The sequence below is a fragment of the Mobula birostris genome, chromosome X, assembly GCF_030028105.1.
Source record: "Mobula birostris isolate sMobBir1 chromosome X, sMobBir1.hap1, whole genome shotgun sequence".
In the NCBI taxonomy this organism is placed as follows: Eukaryota; Metazoa; Chordata; class Chondrichthyes; order Myliobatiformes; family Myliobatidae; genus Mobula; species Mobula birostris.
In genome coordinates this window covers 37762349-37783702 of record NC_092402.1, presented here as the reverse complement: position 1 = coordinate 37783702, position 21354 = coordinate 37762349, and the positions used below count along the sequence as shown (strand labels likewise).

At 40.3% G+C, this 21354-nt stretch overlaps 1 protein-coding gene across 1 annotated transcript in view; it reads left to right on the top strand.

The window, feature by feature from the left end:
- The first annotated feature begins 5213 nt into the window (after nucleotides 1-5213).
- LOC140191498 (G protein-activated inward rectifier potassium channel 1-like) overlaps nucleotides 5214-21354 on the top strand; it is a 63970-nt gene continuing 47829 nt past the window's right edge. The window contains exon 1 of the mRNA XM_072248951.1: nucleotides 5214-5879. Within this exon, the coding sequence (XP_072105052.1) occupies nucleotides 5214-5879 (666 nt within the window). The remainder of the gene's footprint in view (nucleotides 5880-21354) is intronic.

Below are 21354 nucleotides of genomic sequence, written 5' to 3'. Positions count from 1 at the left end.
CACCCAAGGCAACATTACACTTATTTCTAGAGAAGAGCACTGAAGAGTTTTACTTATCCAGTGGACACCCAGAGTGCCAGAACAGATATGAAATAGCAGGAATGAAACACTACAATGTCTAATATGATGCCCAGTTTTAAATGTTTTACAGTTTCATGCAAAGTGAAGTCGTTTATCAGTTGCCTGATCCACCAGGCCGAATATTCCCACATCCCACAGTCCCTGGCAGGGACTGCTCTGCCCTAGAGAAACAAAGACATAAGATTACCCAGTTATCTTACTAATCAATGATATAAAACAAAATCAATGCTGAAAATTGCTGGGAATGGAAACTAAAAATTCTTTACAGTATTCATTTCATGTTCTTGTATCCGAGCACCAAAAATATATGCACATAATTTTTGCCTTCATTTCTGCTCTTTATACATTTACAATAGTACATTGAGTAAGTCATGGCAGATCCACTAGTTCTAAAACAGATTACAATTGAACTACCACATCTGCTACCTTATGGTGGCCACTACATTTATGTGAGTTGGCTAGCAATGAACAGACTGCAAATAGCACTTTGCGAGGTGTGGATTCAGGGATCTTTTTCCCTTAGCAGAAAGGCAAGTAGTTAAGGGGCACAGACTAACTGACAGCATTAGAAAAGAATTGAGTAAAATAGCTTTCATGCAAGCGTGATAGGATCTGGAATTCACTGGCTGAAGGTTGATGGAGGCAGGAACTTTCATAGCACGTACAAAATATGTGTTTTGTGTGAAGTATACACAATTACAAATGAGGCAATGGCCTAAAAGCTGGGAAGAGGATTAAGCCAGACAGAACCTCCAGCTGGCATGGACTGGATAAGCTGAGTGGCCTCTTGTAGTGAGACAAATTTCTATGATTCCGTGATGTCTGGGCAGGCCACAAAACAGAAGGTGGAGGCACAATTTCATAGTTTCAATTTGTATCTACAGAGAGTTCAGAGGAATCAGTATCAGGCAGACTAGATGACTAATTGCCAATTGACTCAATAGTTAAAAGAACATTTAAAAATAAAATTAAATTTCGTTTGATTTTGGTGTTTTGCATATGGAGAATTTTTTAAAATCTAGATAGTGGTGTTCTTTAATTCTGGAATTAAAATTGTTCCTTTGCAGTTGCCTGGGTAAATGTTGCAGTATTCTTCATAAAAGTTTAACACTGGGTTTCTGGATAAGGCAAGCTATGAACAGTATGATGATGAAGATGAATACCAGTGTTGAATAATGGAAACATTTGCTATGCAATATATTAATTGTTTGAATAATTGCGATGTCTACTGCAAAGGCTGTTGAAAATTCAGCAAATTGTACATTGAAGTGTAATCATCACAATGGCAGGGAGGGATAGACAAATAAAGAATGCAACAAGACTGACGGTATCACTACTGGCTGCTGATAAATTAAATTTGGATATGACGGTATATTGGTAAGGAATATTTGTGACTATACATTTTGCTATATATGATATTCTTGGTGACAGATTTCAAATCTGGTCATACCATTATTGCAAATCCCAGTATGGACCAACATACAAATACAAGAGACTCTGCAGATGCTGGAAATCCAGGGTAAGACACACAAAAATGCTGGAGGAACCCAGCAGGCCAGACAGCATCTATGGAGAGGAATAAAAAGTTGATGGTTTGGGCTGAGATCCTTCATCAGAATCTTGTCACTACCATTCAAATCTGCTTATTGCCAAAATCCCTATGTCCCTCCTAACCCTCTCCACTCCTCTTCTGTAATCACCTCCATAATGGCTTTCCGGAGCTCTGTGTCCCCAACTTCTCCGCCACATGGATATCTTGCCTCTCTCACCCCTTTACAATCATCTTGCTCCTCTTGCGATCTCCTCTCCACTGCAATCCTCTCTACAATCTCTCAGTGATCTCTCTCCATTCACACCTCCCTGCAATTTCCACCAATCCAATTAGACAGATTTAGAATTATATGTACTTATTTATTTATTACGTGTACATTGAAACATACAGTGAAATACGTTGTTTGTCTTAACAGTCAACACAGTCTGAGGTTGTGCTGGGGGCAGCCTGCAGGTGTCAGCATTCTGGTGTCAACATCACATGGCCACAATGTTCAGTAGAACATGCATCCAACATACAAAATCATCAACAACAAAACAAATCCCTTTCCCACCCCCACCCACACATGCAGATGGGCTTCTAACCCCCAGGAAAGGTCACCTCTGGACCTTTAACCTCCAGACTGTGGCTCCAGACCTGCAGTTATTTGGCCTCCGACTTCCAGACTCACCAACTTAGGAGCTTCAACAGGTCTTTAACCTTCAAACTTGCCAGCCTTGGGCTTCGGACTCGCTGACTTTGGAGCTTTGACCTCAGGACTCCCCGATCACAGGCCTTCAACCTCAGAACCTGCCAATTGATCTTGGGCCTCCAATCCCGGGCCTCACTGACCTCAGACATCTGGCTCCAGGTTTCACTGACCTTGGGGATCGCCAACCCATTGTTCTATTATAACCAGTACAGAATTAGAAAGTCTATTGTAATGATTTTGTCTAAATGCTTTTCAGAGAACTTATCGGATATTTGCTTTAGGAAAATTTCCACAAATGCAATACCATGGAAGAAAATTGGGTGAGGCTCAGAGAGACCAATGCCTGACAAATCAGGCATATTTCAGATGCATGAAAAGTAGCCCATGTCCTGACTTCAGATTTGGGATTAAGATGCAGTATGCAGTTTCCTGTGCTTCCCTCATCAGTTATGCAGGCACCAACCCATTTTTCAGCAGAAGAGCACTTAGTTGTCAAGCACCTCCGCAATTATTGTGGAAAATTCATGACGCACAAGCTAGCAAATGTGGCAAATAAATAATTAAAGTCCATCAGCAGAGTCACTGCTCTAATTATAATAAAAAATAATTCACCGTTACTATAACTTCCAGACTATCATTCTTTGTCATATAAAATATAAAATGCTATTTGTTCAGAGACCAACCATGAATATATAGGCACCCAGCTTGATGTATGAAAATAGCAAAGGCATAAATGTGAACAAAATATGGGGGTCCTTTGAACACTCTAAGTTTGTTGTAATGCAACTACATGAGGAGTTAAAATCAAGGGGACTCAATATCAACCTGTTATTCAGCATCAGTTTCTCTGTCTGCATATAGTTTTTGATGAGACATCTGCGATGAGATTTGGTTTTACTTATTTGATCATAAGGTGTGAACATCACTGAGATCACAGGGCAATTAAGAGTCACCCACATTACTGTGTCTGGAGTCGCGTGTAGATTAGATTCAAGATTCAAGATTGTTTATTGTCACTCTTCAGTGCACGAGTGTAAAGAGAACAAAATGATTGTTACTCTGGGTCTGATGCTGCATAGAAAATGCACAATAAGTGTAAAGAACACAACTGTAACCCTCAGGTTCTGTCGGCTGTGTAAGTCTGGGGAAGACAATCTCTGGTCCCACCAAACGTGGGAGATTGAGGTGGAAAGCCTCCTGTCTGTGTGGATGCTGAGTGATGTGTCACCCTGTTACAAATCAGTACCATGAGTTAACAGACGGTACATCATATGCAATTAAATGATTTAGTTTTATAACTCTTAATTTGACTAAAGGGTTAGTAAAGTAAAACAAAAAGAAAAGGGCCCATTTTAATGAAACGTCTAATATGCACAAGTTGGAGCTCACAGTTTCCCTTCCACTGGTCCTCCATCGATTTCCACAGGCTTCATCCACTCCCGGCCCCACTCCTTTCTGGTGTCCATGACCTCTCCATTCTGGCATCTTCTCTCCCCATCTTTCGCCGAACGAAAGACCCAGATCACCTCGGTCGCAGGCACATAACAAGAAAAACACACTCCCTTCATCGGACAGCACACATTCGAAAGCCCCCGTTATCTCTAGCCATAACCCAAACACTGCTGCTAAAAAAAGACCATTAGCAGTGCTTGTACAGAAAAACCATTACATTAGCAGTGAAACCTTTCCCAGGGTGTTACACAATAAATATAAATACATAAGATTAGCTTATATACAGAGATGTATGTACATAAGGTGATGCTAGGTACCAGAGTATCTATTCATAAGGTGCTGTTTCTGCAAAGTTTGATATTGTAAGTTACTCTGAAGGAGATACTTACTGCATATGTGTGGAACTCCTCAATTCTATTTTGTTGGAGAAATTAACCAATTTTAAAGCTTTTTCCGAAACCATGAGAGTAGATGATCAAAACAATATGCTCAGTGCTACCATGTAATATTGGGGCTCTGGCTTTGTTTGATTTTACAGGGTAATGTTTAGCTGTAGGGGGCAGCATCATATCTCATTCACATTTTCATTGTAACCCTTGAGAAACTGAAATTTTGTAAATGATACAGCTATTATAATGCACAAACTCAGATTTCTCTTCCTCTTTATTTTTTAGTTTCTATCAACATTTTAACATTTTCAAGATCTTTTTGAACTATTAAAATTATTTAAGTTGGAATAAGTTTTTATTTGTATTGTCACCATGATTTTTTCTAGTATATTAGTTTAATGGAAAATGGTTAATGTAGTGATATTACATTAATGTTATGAATGTCTGAACTTTGCATTGCTAAAATTATCTATGGTCTCACTGATATTATTTCTGTCAGTGTTTTGGTGTCTCTTTCTCTGTTATTCTGTTTCACTGTTGCTTGTCAATCTTATTTTTATACCATTTTTATTTGCCTGCCTCTTTCTTTCTGTTCACTCATTCTGTTCATCACTTCTCTGAGGGATGATTGCAAGGCAGTAATGTGCTCCAATTGGTCAGTCAGCTGCCGTGTACAGCTCCTATCTCTAGAAGCATGATGATGCTGGATAACAGTTCCCAGGGAGTCTCCAAGACCACAGCAGCATTCCTGTAACAAAGCTGCACATGCTCCCGAGCCTCCTACCTCTTCTGATCATCACAAAAGCAGCTGAATCGAGGAGAGTCCCCACTTCTCTTCGTTGTCGAGAGACATTAAACTCCCTAGCAACGGGGAAACATCTTTTAAAGTAAAAATCCTAAGCTACCTAGCAACTAAACAATGTTATTTAGTGCCTTTCCAACTTCCAGATTTGAAAGGAGACCTGTGTCATTACACAAAGACTGAGGCTGCTTCAAGGATAAAACAACACTGGACAAGGATTAATGGTACCAGTCTAGTGCTGAAAGGATGTCTGCACTCCGTCGAAAATTCGGTGAAGACTATCAAGTTGTCAATACTTCCAGGGGTTCTACCTACAACGCTCCCATAAAAAAGAAAAGACAAAGGTTTGTTGACAAGAATGGTCGATGTAACGTACAGCATGGGAACTTAGGCGGAGAGACAAGTAGGTATATTTCTGATCTGTTCACTACTTTAGTGGATCTGAAGTGGAGATGGAACCTTCTAATTTTCATTCTGACTTACACAATAGCCTGGCTGGTGATGGCTTCAATGTGGTGGATCATAGCCTACATCCGTGGAGACATAGATCAAACCCATGGGGAGAACTACACTCCATGTGTGGCCAATGTCTACAATTTTCCATCAGCTTTTCTTTTCTTCATAGAAACAGAAGCCACTATTGGTTATGGCTTCAGATACATCACTGAAAAATGCCCGGAGGGTATCATCCTCTTCTTGTTCCAGTCTTTGCTTGGCTCCATTGTGGATGCCTTTTTGATCGGGTGTATGTTCATCAAAATGTCCCAGCCAAAGAAAAGGGCAGAGACTTTGATGTTCAGCCACAGCGCAGTCATCTCTCAGCGTGACGGCAAAATGTGCCTGATGTTTCGAGTAGGGAACCTTAGAAACAGCCATATGGTCTCTGCTCAGATGAGATGCAAAGTGATAAAGGTAAGCGCTGTCAAATATTAACAAATTTGCCCATAATAGTCTCCTAAATGTGTTTAAGTCAAACCAGACACTCTAACTAGATTTGTCTCTGTAGATAATTAGTTATACTGTACTGGTTCATTTAAAACAAACCTGTTTTATTGCAAGATATTGTTGCCTTCAGTAGTGGAGATTGTTGAAAATTTAATTTGAAAGCATTTAGCATTAACCGTCTGGAATATAAAATGAAGCTCAAACAAGAGAAATATTGTTCCCAAGGCAATTCAGCAATGGAGGAGTTAATAAAGTCAGTGTGGACACAATAAGTAAATCTAACACTTGTGCTTCTTCCTGCATAGACTCCATCAGAATATGTTCAAATACAACAAGTATTTGAATATCTGGATTGATAGTGAAATGATAAGGCAGTAGACTAGAATTACTATTGCCATCAATAACACCCCAGTAACTCATTTGTTAACAGTTTTTTGTTCCTGCTATGGTGTGTGCAATAGTAATATTTCATATCGAGAATTTTACACTGCTGTGCACTAAACATTGTCAATACATAATTTTAATCATTATTTAAATTAAAGCACTGCCCAAAATAAAATCCCAGCAACTGAAATGTGAGTGAGAGATGTCTTCATTTCCAAGTCAAATACAAGAGCTATTGGGACATACACTCAATAGCTACTTTACAGGGTACCTTTTGTGCCTAATGAAGTGGCCACTGAGTGTATGTTCGTGGTCTTCTGCTGCTGTAGCCCATCCACTTCAAGGTTTGACCTGTTGTGTGTTCAGAGACCCTCTTCTACACACCATTGTTGTAACGAGTGGTTATTTGAGTTACTGTCACCTTCCTGTCAGCTTGACCCAGTCTGACCATTTTCCTCTGACCTCTCTCATTAACAAGGTGCTTTTGTCCACAGAACTGCCACTCACTGGATGTTTTTCTGTTTTTCGCACCATTCTCTGTAAACTCCAGAGACTGTTGTGTGTGAAAATCCCAGGAGATTAGCAGTTTCTGAGATACTCACACCACCCCGTCTAGCACCAACAGTCATTCCACAGTCAAAGTCTCCCCCATTCTGACCACAACTGAACCCCTTAACCATGTTTGCATGTTTTTTTTCATTGAAATGCTGCCATGTGATTGGCTGATTAGTTATTTGCATTAATGGGCAGGTGTACCTAAAAAAGTGGCCACTAAGTGTATCTTTGGCCAGTAACTTGACCATGACTGCTGGGAACTCCAGTGCCTGCTAGCAGGTGTTAGTTAGGGGCAATGGGAGTAGGGTGGCACTGAGGGATGCCACGATGAGGGGTAGGTTACCTCTCCTAGTGATAACTCTAAACAAGGGAGACATGGGAAATGTTTGGGGAACTGGGCCAGTTGAGTAGCCTGGCTAATCAACATGTAAAACCCACATAAGTGTGCACTCATGTTGCAGCATCTGATCACTCGAAAGGCCTTGAGAGTCTAAAATGCAATCGGTATTGTAAAGTAACACGCTAGGAAATGGATGCATTGCAAGTTCCTACACACAGTAATGAGGCAAACCACCATTTGAGGTAATGTTGGTAGCTTTATTTGAGAAACAAATGTTGATTACGCAATTAGAGAATTTTCCTAATCATTGTACAGGGTTTTATATATCCAGCTGAAATGGATGGACCAAACATTGGAATTGGTTTATTATTGTCGTATGTACCAAGATAGAGTAAAAAGCTTGTCTTGCAAATTGTTCATACAGATCAGATCATTATACAGTACATTTTATTGTACCATATAACAGATAGTACTTCCACCAACACAAAGGTTTTTGGAACTTAGCAAGTCAGGCAACATCTGTGGCAGGGGTTCCCAAACCTTTTTATGCCATAGACCAATGCCATTAAGCCTGGGATCTGTGGACCCCAGGCTGGGAACCCCTGATCTATGGAGTGGAGTAAACAGTTGATGTTTCGGCCCTTTGGGTCTCAGCCCAGAATGTCTGCTGTTTACTCCCCTCCTTCCATAGATGCTGCCCAACTTGCTGAGTTCCTCCAGCATTTTGTTTGTGTTGTTTGGTACTTCCACCAATGCAACTCGACTTCAGAGCTGCTCTGAAACATCAGTTGAAATAAACCTACAACCACTTATCTCAGAAGACAAGAGTACAACCACTAAATCAAGGCTGATACATAGCACCAGAATTGGGTGTATCACTAATGACCACACAGCTAAATAGAGGCAGCAGTAGCAGGAACAGCTGACATGTGGAGGTCCACCACACCACATAAGCTCAATCACTTATCTCATGTATGGGGCAGATGGAAGCTCTGTATTGTATTCATGGTTGAGAGGGCTGCTGACCTCTGTTAGGGCTGTTGTGGAAATCTGGTGGAATCAGTACAACTTCTGGGCCACAAAATTCAAAATAATATTTGACTGATACAAAAACAGAAAATGCTGGAAAAACTCAACAGGTTATGCAGGATGTGTGGATAGAAAACAGTCAATATTTTGGGTCTGCGACCTTTTGCCAGCTACCAATTCTGATGTTGGACCGCAGACTTGAAATGTTGACTGTCTTTTTTCTACAAACGCTGCCTGATCTGCTGAATTTTTTCCAGTATTTTCTGTTTTTTTTTTAAATTTCCAGCATCTGCATTTTAAAAAAAATTCATTTATACTTGGCTGATCTCTTCCCTCAGAACCGTGAGCAAGTCCTATTTTCTATTGCTCAAAGGCATAAATATATTTACTGCACTTGTAGAGAAAATTGAGCACCTTACGGTCTCCAAATCAAGTTATAAGGGAAGAAGGCTTATAAGTAATTATTGTGTCAGTAATTTAATTAAAGTTTCAAATATTAGCTAATGTAAAAATGTTATGTTAAGAAAGTGACAAAAACAAGTTAGGAGAGAGGAGGTAAGCATGTTAAAAGAACACAAGACAAAAGGAATAGGCCACCAGACCCCTGAAGCCTGCAATCTAATCACACCTCAGCTATCCTGGTCTCAACTCCTCTTCTGTGCCAGTTCCCCATGACCTTTCATATATTTGGCAGTTTTCATCAAAAGCATCCCTAATAATCTATCTGTCCTCCACCACCCTCAGAGACAGGGAATTCATTGTCATTTGAGAGAAGAAATTTCAACAAACCTAATTTTTGAAGGACCAGCCCTTTATTTTGTAGCTATGTCCCTTTTTTTGACTCCCCCTTACTGTGTGACAGAAATACAGAATAGCTCCTAAACCTAAATGAAGATGATAATGAATAGCAAACAACAAATAAATATTTGATTAGTGTTTGCATTACACTGTCAATATAATAGAATGTAACATGATTAGCATGATAATTATATGTCTAAACAAACAGAATCCAAAAAATCAAAGACTAATAAAAATGTTTTTGCAACTTTCTGTTGGCATTTCTAGTTTCAATTTGTTATAAATCATTTTATAATAAAATGTGTATGATTTTGAAATATATTTGTTAAATCAGTTTTATGGCAAGATGTGCAGAGGGCATAAAAATAGTTTCACGTCTCAATTCACTTTTATGAATGAAAAGCTTCAAAACTAATGCCAGCACAAAATATGTATTAATCATTGATTTAAAATTAAATTATGCAGATCTCTATATAAGCATAAAATAGCATCTACAAAAGTAGTTATATGTTGTTTTTGATTTATTTTGTGACATTCTTGTAATCTATTTTAGAATTTTTAACAAAACACTTAGGATTTTTAACTAAAATGTTTTACTTTGAACAATTTTACTGTATCTGTAAGACTGATACACTCACATTTAAAACTTTTTCTGTGCCAAATTATTTACATACATAAAATGAATCATTTCCATAAGACTTTGAAATAAAGCTGATCAAAATTGTTGAAAGCCATTCCTCATTGTTTGTTCAAGGACACATTGCTATTTCTATCAAATTTGGTTTTGAACAATTAAAGGTAATGTTAGGTCAAGATGGAAAACTTAGTCTATGGTAACAATTGCAATAAGATTCATGTTCAGTTACCTCTGAATTGACACTGTAATTTCACCTACAAGATACTAAGCTTTTTATTGGCAAGGTAATGTAACCTATTTAACCTTTTCAAAGCTTACATTGACATTTCTGGCTACTAATCAAAAATGGCATTTCCTATTACTTTCTTATTGCCTCATGAACTGAACCATTTCCACTTCTCCATATTTACTTTCCAATTGTGCATTGTAATCTTCTGTGCTGAAAAAAATATAAACTGGGTAAGAATTTATTTCTTAGAATCTGTTTCCAAGTATACAATACATCAAGAAAACAGTGATTTCAAACTAACATCCATTCTGCTTTTCAAATAAAAGCATTGTCCACAAATCATAAACCTGTCCCTTTATTTTCAATTAGTAATATCATTTTGGGGGGCAGTTCTTCAAAGGAGCATAAATATTAAATCTGGAATAGGCCTTTCTGACCCTTGTGCTACTCTGTGATTCAATAACATCATGGCTGATCTTCTATCTCAGTGCCAATTTCCTGTTCTAACCAAATAATACTTGATTCCCTTAATATCTTAAAATCTATCAAACCTGCCTGGTTACATCAGGGTCTGGTGAGGCAATTTGAATGTACAGGAATATAGGAATCTGCAGAAAGTAGTGGACACTGCCCAATACATCACATGCACATCCCTACTCACCATCAGTAGTATGTACAGGAAATGTTGCTTTCAGAATGCAACATCTATCATCAAAGATCCACTCTATATAGGCCATGCCATCCACTCGCAGCTACCATTGGGCAGGAGGTACAGAAGTCCCTCACCACAAGGTTCAAAAACAAATACTTCTTTGAATCATTTGTTCCTTGAACCATTTGTTTCTTGAACACCCATCAGTACAGTTTAGCAACTCTCTGAGCACTTTCACAACATTGCACTAAAATGGACATCATTCTTTTTGTTCTAATTATGTTTCTTGTAAAAAAAATCATGTACTTTTGCTTTTTCTTGTAAATGCTGCTTACATGATGCTATGTGTCAATGCTGTTGCTGCAAGTAAGCTTTTTATTACACCTGTGTGCACATATATTTGTGCATATGACAATAAGCTCATCAAACTCTGCCTTGAAGATCTCAATGGAGTGACGGACCCTCCACAGCCCGCTCACAGTGAATTTTGCACCTGCAGAGCTGACTTCTCAGCTCTGATTTGAATGGACAACCCTTTATTCCAGACATTTCCAAACAGAAGAAACATCAATTCCCAAGCTACCCTGTCAATAGCACTTTGATCTCTCTTGCACGTTCAGAAATATTCTATTTCATGCCAAATTTAGGGATAGTTTATTTACTCATTTTTTAGGATGTGAATGTTGCTGGGAAGGCTAACATCAAATGGACATCTCAAATTTACTTTAAAAAGAAAGATGTTGTGCATTGCCTCCTTGAATTGCTGAAGTCCTTTTGGTAAAGGTTGTTGGGTAGGAAGTTTTGGAATTTAGACTGAATGACAATGAAGGACAGGCAATGGACAGTACTGTGCAGAAGTCTTAGGCACATACTGCATATGTAGATGTCTAGGGTGCCTAAGACTTTTGCACAGTACTGCCGTAATTTTATGTATTGCACTGCACTGCTGCCACAAAAAAAAAAACAATTTCATGACATATGTGAGGAATGATAAACCTGAATCAGATATGGGTCTCTGTTGTAGACTGAGAGTGGGAAGGGGACAGGGGGAGGGGAATCATGGTTGGGAAAAGGGGAAGGGAGAGTATAGGGAGCGGAAGCATCAGAGACATTCTGTAGTGATCAATAAACCAATTGTTTGGAATCAAATGACCTTGTCTGGTGTCTCAGGGCTGGGCACGTCTGCACCCATGCCACGCCCCTTGGCCTGGCAGTTCTTCTCCGCCACGTGTCCCACACCCCTCCCGCGGAGCTCCGCCCTCACAATGCCTAACATCCTTTGCTCCTGCCAGATTTACAAACTTGCTCTCTGCTCTACATTGACAAATACTACATATATGTGCCTAAGACCTCTGCACAGTACTGTACTTCCAAGTCAGGATACAGTGTGTAGTGACTTGGAGGGGGGAGTTGATTCAAGGTGCTCTTCTAACTATTTGAAATGATTTGCTGAAATGACCTTTCTTAGTACTATTTGGAGTGCGCATCACAGTAAAGTAATTGAAAAAAGACTTTTTTTCTAAATCTGTTATTTCCTAATTGTGACACAGAATAATACCAGACAAAAATTGTCTCCTAACACACAAGAATTTACGATTATTTATAACACACACGTGAGCATATTCTCCATTTGCCTCAATGAATGCAGCTACAACACTCAAACTTGATGCTATCCAGGAGACAGAAGCTGAGAGGAATTCATTTTTAATTGTCAGTTCAAAATACATGAAGGGATATTGGTTGTGAATGTTCCATTCCTTGAGCTCATGGAACTTTAGGTGTTTAGTTGACTGCTAACCAAAGGCAAATTGCTCCCCAAGACTTTTACTGTATACGTACTTATGAAGAGCTCAGGGCTTCCTTTAAACATTTCAAAGCCAATGAAGTGTAATCATTGTTGTAATGCAGTCAGACACAGCTTACCAATGTGTGAACTTAAAGGTCTGTGAAGCAGAAATTATATTAATGATCCTTTAACATAGGTAAGAGCCAAAAATTGACCAGAACTTTGAACTCCATAATATCAATATCACTGAATTAGTTCCACCTGACGTTGTCTCAGATGACCAACTCAGCAAGTTTAAACTTTATTTTGCCCCAATTACTGATGTATAGCTGTTGCTATAAGATGCAATTGCAATGACCAGAGGATGCCCAACAGATGTCGGAGTGGACTTTGCTCATGTTGCTTTTCAGGTCTCCCAGGCAACCACTGAAATGAAATGTTTGGTCCCTTAGCTGTGTAAACAAAGGATGCAGGTCTGTTTATGGCTTGATCTACCACAGCGGACAGGCAGAGTAGGAGATGGAGCTGCTCTGCCGGGGATGTTCCATGATTCCACAGTTCTCACAGCCAGTTCTTTTGCAGTACGCACACTGATGCTCTGTCCTGAAGGACTGAAACTAATGAGACAAGTGCATTCAATATTATCTCCTCACCAAGTAAGTGTGGCAGCAAGCCTAAATAATATAAGGCTCAACTTTGAACTGGAGTCCACTTCAGACACAAACTCTTCTTAATTTGGTCTGGCCACATTTGGCATGTTTTCTGCTTTCCTCATTACAGTAAGGAGATGGAGTCATTGGAGAGGGTGCAGAAGAATTTCATTTGGATGTTAGGATGAGAAAGTATCAGCACAAGGAGAACTTGGACAAACTTCGATCATTTTCTCTGGAGAATTGGAGGCTGTGAGGAGACCTGATAGAGAGGCAAAGATCGGTCATTTTTCCCAAGGTAGAAATATCAAATAAAAGGTGACGTAGCTTTAAGATGGGGGCAGAGGTTTGAAGGAGATGTGGGGAAGGAGTGGGAGTATTATTTTTTCACACACAGTGGATGTGCTGCCAGTGGTAATGGTAGAAGCTGATATGAGGCATTTAAACAGACACAGAAACATGCTGGAGGTGGAGGGATATAAGGCAGGTACAAGCAGATAGGATGAGTTTTACTTGACATCATGGTTGACACAGCCATCATGGGCTGACTGGTCTGTTCTATGTTACATGTTCGAATTAGTGTTGAAAATACTCTGCCTGAAGAATAATTAGCAGTTTGTTTAGCATTGTTCTCCTGATGTTGGCCTTGCATGCTGTCTAGCTACATTCCTTTAACATTCAGTGATATTAATATTATAGAGTTCAAAGTTCAAAAAGTACGAAGTACCAAAGTACATATATGTCACCATATGCAACCCTGAGATTCGTTTTCTTGCCAGCATACTCAATAAATCCAATAACCATAATAGAATCAATGAAAGACCGCACCAACTGGGTGGACAATAAAATGCAAAAAGAAAAAAAATAATACTAATAGCTAAATATGCAATAAATATTGAGAACATGAGATGAAGAATCCTTGAAAGTGAGTCCATAGGTTGTGGGAGCTGTTCAGTGATGGGCCAAGTGAGGTTATCCCCTTTGATTCAGGAGCCTGATGATTGAGGGGTAATAACTGTTCTTGAACCTAGCGGTGTGAGTCCTGAGGCTCTTGTACCGCCTTCCTGAAGGCAGCAGTGAGAATAGAGCATGGCCCTGGGTGCTGGCTGTCCCGGATAATGAACAGCATGGTGGTCAAGACTGATTAGAAACTCAGCTAGGCCCTCTGCATTAATACCATGTAGGTCAAAGGCTGGCACACTACCCTGAGTGACTCAGCTCCTGAAACCTGTAACCGTTCAACTATTTACAAGGCACAAGACAGGTGTATGCTGGAATTTTCTTCATTTGCCTGTTTTTCAATCAAAGTCAACACAGTATTTATTGTCATATGAACAAGTACGTGTATGCAGGGGTATAATGAAAAAATTACTTGCAGCAGCATCACAGAAACATAGCATCAGAGACAGAAAATTCAGCAAGAAAACATAAATTAATATAAATACAAAAAGAAAAACATAACGTAACAACATTGGTTGTTCGTCCATCGTTGACGTCGATGAGGATCTTGACACCATTATGATGGTGTTGAGACTAGCGCGTGATTTGGATTTAAGTGAGGGAGAGTTGAACAGCGTCAGCCTCACTCTCTCTTCCCAATTCCCATCTGGATCCAGTGGCAAGACAGAGTCTAGACGGCTGGAGATGGGACTCGGCGCAGTGGATGACTGGGACATCTTCTGTGTCTAATCCTGCTTTACACATTCCATGACACTTGCAGAGACCGCCTTCTTGACCGTTGGACCTTCCATAGGTCTCGTCCGCTCAATCCGCCGGAGTCTGTCTTCACATGCTGGGATAGACAACTCCCTATCTCACCGAGGGTTTGAGACCCGTCGGCTACCCTCACCTGGTTTAGCCGGCTTGGCGAAGCCGTTGCCCGGGGTGTCGCCGCTGCCGCATGCAAACAGCTACGGGGAGCCACAGGTGAGAGCTGAGTGCCAGGTGGGGACCAAAGGTGGACTAACCGCCCTGAAAAGGACGCGACATGTTCCCCACCAGAGGTGCTACCCCTCCCTGACACCCCATACACCCCAACATAACAACATAACAGCATAAGTTACACAAAACTATACAAAAATGAACACAATTAAACAAAAAAAAGAAAGCAAAGTCCATTGCAGTGCAAAATGGTGATAATGATGCTATACTGAGGTGGTGATTAGGTTTGTGGAGAGTTGTTAAGTACCTGTTCCTGAACTTAGTGTTGTGGGGCTTCAGGCTTCTGTACCTCCTGCCCAATGGTAGCTATAAACTATTTCAGTCCAAGCCAGGTACTCAAGAAATTTGATTTCATCCAGGACTAAACAGCTGACTTGATTGCCACCCATCCATAACTGGGATTGAGAGTGCAATGTGCACCATCTGAATAAAGTCTGCTGTTACTTACCTGGAGTACTCTTACAGCAGCTCCCAGATCCACAATCTACACTGCAGTACATCATCGGGAAGGACAAAGGCTTCAGGAGCATGGGAGTAGCACTACCTAGAAGTTTCCCTACAAGCTGCGCAGCATTGTGACTTGAAAATATATTGCCAGTTCTTCATTGTCACTGCACCCTAAATCCTGGAACTCCCTTGCCTTCACCAGAATTCGTTATTTTTATAAATGATCTGGACGAGAATGTACACAGTACGATTTGTAAGTTTGCGGATGATATTATAATCGTAAACAGTGAAAAACGATATCAAAAATTACAGAGGGTCGCGATCAATTAGGTAAGTGGACTGAAGGTTGACAAATAGCTTTCAGTTAAGCTAAGTGCAAGGTGTTGCATCTTGGGAAGTCAAACCAAGGTAGGACTTGTACAGCAAATGACTAGACCCTGAAGAGCGTTGTGGAACAGAGGGACCTAGGAATACTGCTACATAGTTCACTGAAAGTGGTCTCACAGGTCAACAGGGTGGTGAGGAAGGCATTTGAATTGGTGACATCAAGTATCGGAGTAGTCGTGCAGGACGTTGGTGAAGCTGCATTTACAGGATTGTGTACAGTTTTGGTCACCTAATTCAATAGAGTGATACAAAAAGTACTGGAGGGGAGGGTGCTGAGGTTGAATGCACTGTTGCAAATGATGAAGACTGACTCTCGCGCTGTATTCTGGGGTTTAGGACCTATAAGTGCCACCCAGTAGTAATTGTACACATCCTGGAGCTGTTGAGTTCTGTGTGTCAAAAATTCTTCACACACCAGTGGAATGGAAACATGAACATTACAGAATAATCTTCGTCTGTCTGTCACCAATCTCCTGGGTTTAGTGTTTTTGTTCTGTGTGTTTGATAAGTTGAGTATTTCAATCTCGCCTGATTTTCTTGCCTTACCGCTATATGTAGGACAAGCAAATCATGCTGAATAGCAAAGAACAGAGAACACAGGGTGGTAAAAGATAACCTGCTTAATGGGTTTAGATATGCTACTGGAATGTTTTATAATGAAGTTTTTGATCCCGTATCCTGAGAAAATAATGCTTTCCTGGATTTACATCCAAGAGCCTGCAGTGGCTCAGTAAGTATCATATTCCTTCTGTCAGAATGTTATGGATTCAAGTTCTGCTCTAGACTTTTTTTTGTCAAGAACATTGGACTGACATCCCAGAGAAGTACTGAAGGAGTGCTACACTATTTATTGGGAATCCTGCCTTTTGAATTGGATGTTAATTAGGGACACTGTCTATTCTCTCACAGGAATATAAGAATTCTCATATCTCCATTTTAAAAGAAGCACAGAACTAATCGCAGGTGACCAAATCAATAAACACTTCTAATATTTAATTAATTCTGATCGTTATCACTTTGCTGTTTGTGGGAGCTTTCTGTGCTCATTTTAACTTCCACATCAGTGACATTACTACAGTATCTGACACTTCACAATGACTTCACTGGCTATGTGACACATTAGGCCTTTCTGAAAAAAGGTGCTGTTTGGGCAAATCCTCTATGGATATGGAGAAGGTCCAAGTTGTAAAGGAGTATCTCCTTTATATACTATACTTATTTCATTGTATATACCATACTTACATTGTATATTGTATAACATAAATATTATTAAACTTTATACCCAAGGCGCAGACCGTGCAAGGTATCCGCTGAAAATATCCAGAACATAGTAGCAGGGTGCAAGATGCAGGCAGGGACAGCATACACTGAACAGCACAACCAACTGGCTCCAACAAATCCTGCGAACGATGTCTGAGATCTTGGTCCAGAAGTGCGAATTACTAGGAACACCAAGGATACTGCATCAAACCCTCAAGCTCCCTGGCCTCTGGTAGAGGACCCAATATGCACACCACCCACAAGGGGTGAGAGAAAAAAATATATATATAGATATACACAACGGAAGAAACTGTGTGAAATAAAAACTTAACATTTGTGGTCAGTACATTCAGCAGTACAATCTTAAAGGAGATAAAAAACACAAACAGCACTTCCACTCGCATGACTTCCTGAGGTGATACCCCTTTCATTGTTTGAGGGATTTCCCCACCCATCTCTGCTCCTCCACGTGCTGTAGAGGAAGAGGCCTGCACTGTATTCCTTCCCACAAAGCCTTAACATTGGCTGCAGTGAGCTTCATTGTGTCCCTCAGCACGTACTCCTGCAGCCTGGACTGTGCCAGTCAGCACCATTCCCTTACAGACATTTCGCTGTGCTGAAAGACCAACAAGTTTTGGGCAGAGCAAAGGATGTCCTTCACCAAGCTGATCACCGTTCAGCAGCACTTGATGTCTCTGAGTGTGTTTTCCATGGAATAGTCCGTAGATCAGAGAGTCCTCTGAAACACAGTTGCTGGGGATTGAACTGGGACGTGCACCCTAGCATCCTTCTCCACACCCTCTCAGCAAATCCATGTTCGGCAATGAGGTGGGTGACTATCTCTTTCCCACCGCCGCCTTTCTAAGGGCAGTGTACGTTGTGGGTGATAAGTCGCTAGTGTTCTGGTTGTCTTGACAGTTTCTGAGTCAAAAAATCAGCTATCTTTGCACAAGAGAAAACCTTCCCAGATCCTCCTGCCACCCACTTACGGAAAGAGTCACCAACAGTAGCCAATTAACCTATAAATCTGCATGTAAACGGGACACAGGAGGAAACAGGAGCACAAGGGAACATATATGTAGATGCAGGGAATCATGCAGCCAGGCAGCACCGGGAGTCAAGATCAAATCCAGGCTGCTGGAGTTGTGCTACACTCACCAGCTCTCAAAGGCTTCCACAGCAAAGCATCTCCTGAATGCCGTTTCTCAAAGGTTAAGGGCAGTAGACCATGTGCACGTTCCCATCCTTTTCCAAAGCAATACCCTGACATGGAAGTACTATCACTAGACCATAGACCATAAGAACATAAGACATAAGAGCAGAATTAGACCAGTCTGCTCCACCATTTGATCATGGCTGATTTACTTTCCCTCTCAACACTATTCTCCTGCCTTCTCTCCGTATCCTTTGCTGATCTTACTAATCAAGAACCTATCAATCTCTGCTTCAAATATACCCAATGACTTGGCCTCCACAGCCGTCTGTGGCAATGAATTCCACAGATTCTCCACCCTCTGGTGAAAGGAATTTCTCTTTATTTCTGTTCTTGTATTCTGAGGCTCTTTCCCCTGATCCCACTAAGAAAATATCCTTTCCACATCCACTTTATATAGGCCTTTCAATATTTGGTAGGTGTCAATGAGATCCCCCCCACCCCACCACATCATTCTTCTATAATACTGGAAAAAATCCTCGAGGCTCCGACCAGAAACTACCGGGAGGAAGTGCCTCCTTTACAAAGACAGGAAATGGTTAAGAATGAAAATCACTACCCTTTCTCCAGGTACAAAAGAGAAGGACAATAAATTCCAGCTTTTCCAATGATTTTTATGTTGAAATGAATAAAAGGTTGCCAATCTAGGAACAACAGCATGTGGCATCCAGTTTTCATATTCTGAAGACAAAAGAGGTTGCAGATGCTGCAATCTGAAGCCACACACAAAAAGTTGGAGGATCTTAGTAGATTAGGCAGCAGCTATGGAGCAAAATGGACAGCTGGCTTTTCAGGTCGAGGTACTTCACCTTAAATCCAGATAAAGATTCTCAACCAAAATGTCAACTGTTCATTTCCTTCTATAGATGCTGCCTGATGTACTGAGTTCCTTCAGTTTTTGTATGTAAAAGTGTTTTTCCTGTGCGTCCTGCTTCTTGCTTCATTAATGGGATTATATTTTTGACCTCCTAATAGTCAGCAGCCTCACCATTATCTTATACAACTTCAACGTGACAGCACAAATCCTGTACTCAGTGCCCTGATTTGTGAATGCTAATATGCCAAAAGCTCTCTTCATGACCCTAGCTGTCTATGACGAGGGCTTTTGGTGAGACTGAATTTAGAGTATTGTGTGCAGTTCTGGTCATCTACCTACAGGAAAGATATGAATAAGCTTGGATGAGTGCAGAGAAAATTTATAAGGATGCTCCTGAGGCTTAAGCACCTGAGTAATAGGCAAAGGTTGAATAGGTTCGGACTTCATTCCCTGGAGCGTAGGAGAATGAGGAGAGTTCTTATAGAGATATACAAAATTATGAGTGGTATAGATAGGGCAAACACATGCAGGCGTTTTTCCTTGAAATTGGGTGACAATAGAACTAGAGGTCATAGATTTAGGGTGAAAGGTGAAGTATTTAAGGGGATACTGAGGGAGAACTTCTTCACTTAGAGGACAGTGCTAGTGTGGATTGAGTACTCGCATGGTAATGTTGGAAAGATGAGAGTGTCTGATTCCAATGGAAGTGATGGATGCAGGTCCAATTGCAACATCTAACAGAAGTTTCGATAGACACATGGATGAGAGGGTTATGGAGGGTTATGATCTGGGTGTGGGTAAATGGGACTGGGCAGAAAGACAGGTCGGCATGGACTAGATGAGCTGAAGTGCCTGTCTCTGTGTTGTAGTGCTCTGTGACTGTATATTAGCTTGTGATATACAAGTGACATGACATAATACTTACTTAATTGTTCACAATACGTGCTGATAGAAGTTTCACTGAAATCTCTTACTTTTTAAGGGTTAGGTCTTCTCTGTGATTTGTTCAGCAGGTCTGTGTAGAACAATCATTTAGTAGCTATAGCAACAAAGGCTTTTTCAGATCTGAGTTCAAATGCTAATACTTCTGTTTTTATTGCTTGCACTATGAAACAATGCATTGTTCATACTTTGACACCTATGATAGCATTACCTGAAAGAGGAAAAAGCCTCAGATTGACTGCTATTTGACAGTGCACTACAGAAGTGACTTCGATGTCTTTGGAGTTTGTATGATCTATAGTAGAATGTACTTTATGATGTCCCATTGGAATCAGACACTCTCATCTTTCCAACATTACCAAGTGTGTACTCATTTTTCTTGGCTTTGCATCCACACTGCCACATGAACCAAGAGCCAAGGAAGTGGATAAATCATTTTCTCTTAGTATTCTGCTGGTGCCACTCTGAGACCAGTTGTCAGAGGATGTGACAAGGATTTATTTAGATCTTTTTAACAGTTTTACTTGATCTTTTCTTGGCTTTAACTTGCTGTTTAGTATTACTGCCTCTAAGCCAGAAATTCCTGGGTCCAAGGTAAACCCTAGAGACTTGAACACAAAAAAAAATTAGATTGATGCTGCAGAGAATTGTGGCGAGGGAGTCGCAATATCAGGGTGCCTCCTTTCAGATGAAACATTAAACCAAACATGCTCCCACAAGTCAATGCAAAATTATTTCAGGGAAACAGCAGAAGAACCAGCCCTAATGCTCTGGCTAATAATTATCCTTCAGTTATTATAATTAAAACTAATTATCTGGTCATTAAATCTAGCTATTCACTGGTTTTATCCACTTCCTACATTATCATAGTCACTGTACTTCAGGAAATAATTGAATGATTGTAGAAGGCTGAGAAATATGTAAGGTAGAGTAAATGCCTGTAATTCAACCTGAGAATTTTTGATTCTTGTGGTTGTTATAAGAACTGGATGTCATTGAAATGTTTTGCTTTTACAAAGCTGTCATTGTTTCTTTTGCTTATATTTTAGAAAAAAATATAAAGGGTAAAATGCAAGAAAGTCTGACCAAAAATTGCATTAGGTTATATTTCTGTATCCCTAACAGCTGCTTCAAACAAGTGTCGTGTCATTTGCATCTATTAATGAGGAAACTAATGCTCATTTCCAATCCTCACGTACAGTAGAAATAGGCTTTGATACAGCTGTTCAAACAACTCTTCAAATAGGTTTTACAGCAGCTATTAACTAAATAGAACATAGCATAATGCAGGAGCAACACACACAAAATGCTGGAAGAACTCAACGGGTCAGGCAGCATCTATGGAAAGGAAAAAAATGAGCTGATGTTTTGGGGT